Source organism: Plectropomus leopardus, chromosome 6 (assembly GCF_008729295.1).
Source record: "Plectropomus leopardus isolate mb chromosome 6, YSFRI_Pleo_2.0, whole genome shotgun sequence".
Lineage (NCBI taxonomy): Eukaryota > Metazoa > Chordata > Actinopteri > Perciformes > Serranidae > Plectropomus > Plectropomus leopardus.
This window is the reverse complement of record NC_056468.1, coordinates 15,132,059-15,142,044: the sequence shown is the minus strand read 5'-3', so window position 1 is coordinate 15,142,044 and position 9,986 is coordinate 15,132,059. Positions and strand designations below refer to the sequence as shown.

The 9,986-nt window shown below is 40.3% G+C and overlaps 1 protein-coding gene across 1 annotated transcript in view; it reads right to left on the bottom strand.

Annotated features, from left to right (window-relative positions):
* Positions 1–4,184: 4,184 nt before the first annotated feature.
* kiaa0825 (KIAA0825 ortholog) overlaps positions 4,185–9,986 on the bottom strand; it is a 130,933-nt gene continuing 125,131 nt past the window's right edge. The window contains exon 23 of the mRNA XM_042488197.1: positions 4,185–4,578. Coding sequence (XP_042344131.1) covers positions 4,395–4,578 — 184 coding nt within the window. The 3' untranslated portion in view covers positions 4,185–4,394. The remainder of the gene's footprint in view (positions 4,579–9,986) is intronic.

The following is a 9,986-nucleotide window of genomic DNA, read 5'->3' as shown; positions in this document are numbered from 1 at the left end:
TTTTTGAAACAGGAAGGACTCTGAGCAGTGCAGAGCATGGAGAGCGTGAAGCTTCCGGGTTACCGGGGCAACGGACTGGAAGGGATATTTAAAGAGACAGTAGCACAGCAGCTGCTCCAGTATAAACTGATGTTTTCCCATGTGTGGGTTATTTTTTCTTCATCTATTATGCGATATTTAATAATGGAGGCAGGTTAATGCACATTCGTAAAAACACATTTGAATTACTTGGAATTATTTTTTTCCATTTCATATTAGGGTGAGGATTACTGGAGCATCTTTACCTACAACGTGCATGGAGAAGGGAGATGAATAAAGGGCATAAAAACTCCAGCAACTTTTTTAAAAAGGTCTTTTTAAAAAATACTTCTACATTTGTGCTCCACTGCATCTCAGTGGGAGAGAAGTACTTTAAAGTCCATAGCAGTTATTTCACAGCTACTGCACATTTTTAGATAACCAAAATATTTTGTAAATACAGATTTTACATGTAAAACATTTGATAATCTTAATTATTATGATGCACTGTTTTGCTCACACTACCCCACTCTCCTAAAAGTTGTTAAAATGTTAATAAGAGATGGCCTATTTTCATTATTGACATTGTTTTTTTTCTCTTTTCATCTACTAGTTTTTTGTAAATTAAAAAATACAATTATTAGGAAAGATGTTAAAATCAAACAAAAGCTCTAACATATAAACTATACAAATACAAGTTTACCAGATGACTGGTCAACATTATGTTTCTCTCACATGCTTGAAAACAACATCCAGTTTAAGCTGGCTTTGGGGACACACTGTATTTGAAAGGATCTCTAAATTGATATGATACATGAAACATCCTTTGCATTAAATTCCAGCACCATTTTAATATTGTATAAAGTAAGTACTGCAAACACATATCAATTAACACTAAAACCTCTGTTTTACATATGTCAGCACCTTTAAAAGTGGGGCTGGGGGTGATGCATGTGAAAGTGGCTGTAAGGGGGCAGTGAGAGTACATCATTACAGACATGGTGCTCATTTATCATGACAGTGAACGGTGACAGTCAGGGCTTTATGTCAGGAATGGCACACACTGTTTCACTCTCACCTGGGTTCATGTTGTACCTTGGTGACTTGCAGGGAAACAAAATGAACTTAATGTAACTCCCTCAAATAGGGGAAATCAAGACACATTCTTTGTTCTAACATAATAAAAAAGGGTAGTGATCAGATCACGCTGGCAGAGAGACTGATTCTTCACTTCTGACACAAAGAAATCCGGTCCTCCCGGGAGAAGCTGTTGTGGTGGGAGTGTTAAGGACTGTTCTCACAAAACTGTCAGAGTTTAATGTCAAAACTAGACCTGCCTGACTTAATGATAGGATGCCACATGTGTCTTAAACCACCTGCCACACCCAGTTTACCTGTGTCATGTACCTGCAACTGTACTTAATGATGTGTTTTTATGATCCACAGAAATAGCCTCCTGGTTAAACTAAAGCTGGATGCCCTACTTCCGGACGGCCTCTAGAAGTTAAAGCTGTCTCTCATGGGAGCTGAGCTACCCTGTTTCCTCAAGCAGAGCGCTGGAAATGCTGCAAGGGGAGACCCAAATAAGAAACAGAGATGACATATTGTGGCACTGATATGGCACTGAGTTTGACAAGATAAAAGAGATGCTTCTCACTCCTAATACTGAATGCAGCACCTGGGAGCAGAGGTGTGGATTAGAGTCACATGACTCAGACTTGAGACAAACCTCTAACTTAAATCTGGTTCCAAATTTGATTCCATCAGACTTGACAAATAAAAATGGGATAAAAACATCTAGCCAAACCAGTGACTGCTCAGTTCTCTTAGACTTGAAACACCTGATACCCCTCTAAAACCCTCCTATAAAATGAGCAGACATTCAGGCTAATGATTAAACTGTAGGCCTACTTCAAGCTTTTAATACCAATAATAATAATCACAACTACATTTATATAGCACCTTTAAAGATAGAGTTTATGAAGTGCTTCGACAAACACAGCAAACGCAAAAATGGATACACAGAAGGAAATACAACAATAGAACTGTCCTACTGTGCACAAGAGAGATGAAACTAGGGTACAGTTAGGATAAAATTAAAGCAAGAGGGCAAGTAATGCAGGATGCAGGATGCAAAATATCAATATAAAATAATATAAACAAAAAGACCAAAAACAACAAAAGCAATAAAACCACAAATAAAAGGAAATAAAAGACATGAAACAGAAATAAAATAGGTAAAATTAAAAATATATATAATAAAAAGTATGACTTTACAATTGTATAATCATTGGAACTTTACAGTAGGGCTTTTCAGTCACTAAAACTTTTCACTTTTAATGAGAGTATGTATTGTATTGCCACCCATTATAACAAAATTCAATTCCTGCTTTATCTGTGCTAATTCTTGGGTTTACTTTGGTGAGAATCAAATGACTGTTTGACTGTGTCTTGTGGCTGCCCATGTATTAGCAGATGTTTGGAAAACGTAGCATCGTCTTTGGTGTGTTTTCTTATATAGTCAATAATTGCTTTGTTCATGTATTTTAAATAAAATTGTGAGGCCGATGCATTTTGACTTGTTTGTATTATAGTGTCATTGTTTGGAAGCCAAAGAATAAATAATTGGCATTTTTTGCATGAAAATGAAGTGAAACAAGTGGGCTCAGACAGAAGGATTGTTTCCCTGCAATGCTACCATGTTGGCTCACTTCATGCTGACACAAAGCTTGTTGTATTGAATGGTTGAACATACAAATAAAACCAACATGTTTCTGCTGTGAGAGTTTGCTGTGGATAATGCACTAATAAACTGAGGGTAATCAATTGAAATGGAAATCAGAGGAGTCAAAATGCTGTGACTGTTTATCCTGCATGAATATGTCATGATGAGCTCCAGGATTCTAAAATGTTTATGTAGGTTTGATAATCCCCCAATGAATGCCACATAATAGAATATTCAGTTTATTCTTTGTGATGAATCATTCTTTGTAATGATTTGTTGTGAATTATACTGTCAGCTTTTCTGACAGTTGTCTTCTGAACCTATCACCCAATGGAAATACAAATGGATAACCCTACAGGTACTTACTCTAGGAGGGATGGCGAGGGAGAAAGAAAGAGATCAAAGCGTTTCTTTCACAGAACAAGAACAGTTTGGTTCACCAAATACTTTTTTTTTCTTCCTGCAACACCCAAATAAAACGGTTTTATTGTTACGTCAAATACAGTACATTTACACTGACTAATGGCGCTTTGTTGTCTGTTAGCCTTTATTCAGAGTCACAGGCAGAATTCAGTTGCTGAACATTTTGTTGTCTTTTGTATTCACTAAGTGGTTTGGCGATCGCAGTCTTGCTACATTTGCATTAAAAATCTAGTTACAGAAAGGAACATCTCTCTCTGCAGCAGGAAATGTTTCCCCCTCTCTCAAAGGAATTGCACAGGATGTGCAGTAGCCTTTGTGAGCTGAAATTATATTCCTGTTGATGAAAAGAGCACCATGTGCGTTGTTTAATCCTGATTTGAACATCAGATATAACACGAAAGAACATCTGATGTATGTATTCAAAAATGTAAAGCTAACTTCATAGTCATGAATCACCATAAATTATTGATCGCGCAGAGATCACACAAATTGATCGTAAGACAGAAGAAGCATGTTCAACAGTGAAGTAAGAATCTGATTATTATGTTTAATTCTAAAACATTCCTCATATCATAAATAACAAGATATGGACAAACTTGAAAAAATATACTCAGCAATCGTATTACACATAAAATAAATGTTTTCTCAGTTTGCACAAAATACTGACTGATGTTACATAGTGGGGCAGATTTTGGGGACACACTGTAATCAAAACATACATCATCTTGCCTCCCAACCGTAATATTTGATGTTTGCTTTCAGGAACCAGGAGAAAGTATGCTGACACCAACGTCTTTACACTCACTGTCTCAAAAAAAAAAAAAAGAAAACACCTTCAACTACCGACAACGATCACACAGTCCCATCTTGTCCCAGGCAAACAAATCCAGGCTCTCCATTTCCCAGAACTGATTTCTGGAGATGTGCTCCAAAAAGATGAAATGCGTCTGATGCAGCATAGGAAAGCACAGAGAGTTTGTCTGAGACGTGTGCATAAAGAGGGAGGCGACGTCTCCCTCACTCTTTTTGTTGTTCCACAGTTTCTTGTCCGCTCCCTCACTCGTGTTTTCATGCACACACATGCAGAATTGCTGCACACGCTGCATGCACAAACCCAATTACACCCACAAATGTGCACACGTACACACACTCTGCTATCTTGAGAGCTGCAAGTGAGTGTTACAAGCAAACATTTACAACATGATAAAAATTCAAAGTGTGTGGACGGTTATTGGGCAGCACTTTTATCGAATTGTTGTGTTTCCCCCTGGGTCTGCTCTGCCAGTGTCTCATCAGCTGCGGGAGGGTCCTGCGGTCCCGGGCTGCAGCAGCAAACAAAATAGGCTCTCTGAAGTTCCTCTACCATAAATTTCTCTCCATCTTCCAGCTCTGCATCCTCCTGCATCTCCCACCTGGAAAGCATAGAGAGACTGCATGTCAGATGTTTTTAATACCAACAAAAAATTGTCGCTCAGAGTTAGATGAAAACACATACGGCACAACTAAATGTTTCCTCTACAAGTGATGTCATTGTGTGAAGATGGTGTGTTCAAATCTCCCCTCTACTTGTGTCTCACAAAATAATAATAAAAAAAAGGACCCACCCACCACAAATAAAATCTCTCACACACGCCAAGGCTACACAAGCCACACTTTCACTCCAATTTCTCCAATTTCTCACATTGGGGTCTTCTTCTCTTTCTTTTTCATGCTGTGTGGCTCAGTTTCACAGCAGTTCATGCCGCTCTGATACACTATTAGTTTTGCACTCATGCAAACACACACTCATACCCCTTTTCCACCAAGAAAGCTCTGGTTCCTGAGCTGGTTCAATTCAGGACTCTTGGAACCTTGTTGCTATCTAGCAAACCAGCTAGTGTCATCAATGGAGGGCGTTGTGCAAAGCAAAACGGAAGTGAACAATAATAGTGAGGTGGCAGATCACACTGATTACCCGCAAACTTTTGTTCTGCTATTCTAAATATTTGTTTTATCCAAAAACAAGCATAGACCAGCTATTAATGAGACCACTGCACACTCTTTTTTCCAATGATTTCTCACTTAACATGTCTATTTGTGGCTTCCCCATCCTCGCTTTTCTATAGTATATAACACCACAACTGATGTTGTCATGGTTCACACTTCAGGTCTTCAGTGAAAGAAGTGGTTCCAGCTGGGAACAAACTTTTCGGGTTCCAAACAAATTTAGTTTTGAACGAAATGCTCTGAATTGTTCAAAATTAGGTGTGGGAACTAGAACAGAACTTTTTCCACGTAGGTGAAAAAGGCCTGTTTGAGACTTGCAAGCATCCACACGCACACACGTACGTGCGCTGACACACACACACACACACACACACACACACACACACACACACACACACAGAATGAAGACTCGAGGGATGCTCTAGAAAAAACTGAAACAAAAAAGTGAAAGACAATCAATGCTTTTGGCTCTCAGAGGGTCCCTGTCTTCCCCTTCCTGTCAATATGATGCTTACTGTGCCAAAGTCTTGGTATAACAACTGCTGAACTTCATGCTAACCATGTTTGGGAGACTAATTTTTAGCCTGGAGGAAATTGCTCTTCACATCTTGTTGCTTTCCCGTCTTGTTTAACCGCTCCTACAGTATGTCTCTCCATCACATTTTCTAATTTCTTCGAGCTGCGGAGTGAATGGAGGGCTTCAATATGAAGACATCAAGGGTAGTCACGTTGTAATTCACTCTGAGTATTTCAATGGAATCTCTTGACGGGTGACTGTGGTCAATCAAATCCATATGGAGAGCTGGCTGAAGGCTGTCTTTGAGCTGCCGCATCACACTCCCTCCAAAGGAGAATTATATCTGTCCGACTGCAAATGATTGCATTTTCATTGCAATCTCTGCGCCTCCTTTTATCCCGCCCTTCCTCCCCTCCGATTCCTCACTGTATCTTCAAACATATAGTTGTGCTCTGTGGATGTATGTGTGTGAGGCATATGTGTGTGTAAGTAGGAAGAAGGGGGTAAAACACAAAGTACATGTGTTTCATGCATACTAAGAAGCAGGTCTCGCAATGCAGAGCACTTTGATGAAGTTTCAGCCTCTGTCATATTGTGTATCCGGACAAATCAGACATCCTCTTTCTCTGCTTCCCAACCACTGTCAGTGTAGTAATTACCGTCTGTAAGGGGAGGATCTGTTTATGTAAATATGCAGCTTTGACAAAGAGGGTTCCTCTCATGCGACTGCATTCTCTCTCCACATGCAACTTTGGTCACTAGTTTTTCTGTTTTTCTGGGTAATTTTAGTGTCAGTCTGGATCTTTTTCTTTACATCCATCACCCAGTGAGTGGACTGTCTCAAAAAAGACAGAACAAAGAGAAGAAGTAGCTTAAAGTCTGCCTTTGATGACTGCTGCTGTTGAAAGAATGCAGATGACGACTGAGGGCAGACAAATTGCCCCTATATTATTTTTTCACTGACATAAAAAAAAAATCAGTTCTGCTAAATAACCATTATGGGTTACAAACACTCACACAAACAAAACAATACAAATGTCACACAGTGTGCAAAACAAGAGCAGGAAGGGGAGCGAGGCAGAGCAGACAGCTATAGGAACGGCAGCCAATAAAGGAGGGAGCGGGAGAGGAAGGAAGACAGGAAGGTACGCTAAAGGTTTTTCAATGTTTAATTTTCAAATAGGATTAAGCAGAATGACATTTAGCTGAAGGTTACAGGCTCAGCATTGTCTTAGCTGATATTGATATGCAGGAGGCGCCCTGCTTGTCACCGGGACAAACACCGTTGATGAATGAGAAGCCTTTCCCCAGGAAGGTGTTAAGTGCAAATTTGAAATGAGAAAGAGGTAGAGAGGGAGGAAAAAAAGGAGAAGCACACACAGACAGAGATTGAATTACCACGATAGTTGCCATGTATACTGTCACTTGATAATGTTGCCAAAAGTGTAAATTGTTCCGTAAAGTATAGGCTGCATATTGGTTGATCTCGTGCTGAAAATGAGCCGAAAAATACACGAGGTGCTTTGCTGTGTGTATCTAATTTCAACAACTATAACACAACAATGCCTCTTAGAAATGCATAAGTAGGCTAAAGTTGACAATAACTTCACTGTATCCTCATTTCGGCAAGTTTTCCCCCGGAATTTACATCTTAATAAGGGGAGTCTTACCCTTTAATTCTTATGGGCTCTGCTCATTTCTCATGCATTAATACTGGAGCTGCTGACTTGGCTCTTCCTCTGAATACAGAATAGGACACACATATTAAGACTCATATATTTACAGGATTGATGCCACGGGAGATTGTCTCAGAGTGAGATGAAAAGGCTGGCTCAGATGTATTTCAACGCGAACATCAATGTAAGCTGTCCTAATCATGGGACGATGCAGGCACAAGACAGAGAGCATCTATCCTGATTTCCAGCTGATAATGAGTGGTGATGTTTGACAAATTAAGAGCATAAGCCCTGCTCAGAGATCATCCGGCAATCAACTTACTTACTAAATCTTACTCAAAACACCCCTCAGATGAAACTTTGATGTTTGACTTCAGCAGCTCACAGAGAGAGAGAATAACAAAAAGGAGACTCAGATGAAAAAAAAATATTGACAAGGAGACAGGAAAAGAAAAAGAAGGAGCAGCGATGAAATAAAACAAGCAGAGCCACAAGTATAGACTGTGAAAGAAAGTGAGTGAGCAGAAAGACAAAGTGCCTGAAAGATCATGAGAGACAGTGGCCAGTGGTTTCGTCTGCAGCTGTCAGTGGGCTGAGTGGTTTCTCTCAGAGTGTTGGGTGTTTGTGCTGCGCTGGGTGCCCTGCCCGCTCTGCCACTGGGACCGCTGTTTGTTTAAAAGGCTCGCCTGTCAAACAGAGAGCGCCACCGACAGCCAGACACTCGGCTAAATGACTCTGACAGCAGCCCTAATCAGAGGCTTCGCACATTGCCTCGGGGCCTGGAGGATCCATCATAACCCAAGCCTAAATATTTAAAGTGCTAAACTTTCCAAAGGTCAGGCCTTTCCATGCATGCCAGGGCGACATGTGTCAGAGAAGTAGGAAGAGAGGGACTGAACAAGAGAGAGAGAGAGAATGAAAGAGAGAGAGAGAGCTATGGTTAAATGTCCTCTATCATTTTCACCCTTGTGAGAACCAATTTCAGCCTGAGACCTTTGGAGTCAGGTTACTTTAAGTGAACGGACATCTTTTTGACTGGTCGTCACATCTTCAACCATCTCATTTGGGGTTAGAACCTGAGATTATGGTGAAGGATGATTTCGAATTTTCTGGAAAGATAAAAAAAAAAAGCTTCTCAGCAATTCACATCACAAAACGGGTTTGCAACTGACAAGAGAGTCCCTCTCTAACCATACACTCAGATTCACCCTACGCCTCTGAAAAAGAAAGAAGGATGAGCACTGATGTATCAAAACTTGCCAGTTATAAAAAAAAACTAGCTTCTAGACAGCACTGAGTGAGCAGTCTTCCCAGAGAAAGCTGGCAGTGGATGAACCTTTTCAACCTGACCACAAAAAGTTTTAGGAATTCAAGCAGCTACTTCATGCTGATGTCAGAGTTTGAGGAGAAGTGTTTAAAGGTGATGAGTGAAGGTGAGGACAGTAGACAGCTGCATCCTATTAGGGTGTTATCAGCCCAATAAATTGCCATTATTTATACACATCGTACTACAGTATGTACGTCCTTTCACCAAGTACATGTATCAACCAGCAGAACACCTCATATGAGTCAGTGTAGGACTGCTACACCTACTGGGACGTTCAGAAGACCATTCAATGGCCGTTACCAGTTTGGTGTTTACTTTACTTTCTTCAGGTTTAGGTCCCAAAACGACGTGGTAAGGTTTAGAAAAAGGTTGGCAGTAAAGTCCTTTGACCCATCCACCATCAGCACCATCCTTCCCTTCCACCTTAAACACAGACTTTTAAGCCCATGTGTGATCTGAGCAGGTAATTGTCTAGAGAATTCACCATGAGCAAGTGGACATGTGTATGACGTTTCTATCATGCTGCCCGCACAAAACCAGAAGAAAACAAGCATCTACTGGTGAAGAAGAGGGGTCATTTACATGTAGATGGTGACCTTGGTGTAATCTACATCATGCCCTGCGTCTCGGGACAATCTCCTGTTATGTGTTGCACGTATGAAAGAGAGACACATGACAATGTCCCAACCTGATTCTCTGGACGTTGTCTGGAGTTCAAATAAGAAAACGGCTTGTGTGTCTTCTCCAGACCTCAGTAGCCATGCTAAGTCCATACTATCTCATTTCAAGCTATTACACACTTGGCCTTTGGTGCTACGGGAAGGCAAAGCGCATGGGAATAAATCTTTGCATAAGAGAGCCCTTCTAAAATGTGAGTTTTAAGTTTTAAGAAAGCAAAGTCACAATTTGTAATACGAATATGTCCAAATCTGATCTCAATATGGTTCCTTGAAATTAAACCAAAACAATAAAAACTAGATGGAGACAGGCAGCAGTTACCTGACAACCTAAAAGAAAAAAGAAGATCTGAAAAAAAAAGGAAACAATAAAGATTCGTTGGGAATAAAAATTGTATATTTGAATCTAGTTCAGTAGGGTGAACTGACAAGTTCACAATACAGGGCAAAGGGGTCATTTCTTCGACTCAATTTCCTTTGAGAAGCAAACATCCAATTCAATTTAGATATGTGCCTGTGCGAGGCCATGAGCCAGAGGGAGATTGTAACTGACAGCCATTGGACAGCCGGCTGGATTTGAATATTGACGAGACAGAGACTTGACAGAGGGGATTATGCTCTACCTTCTGACTTACTA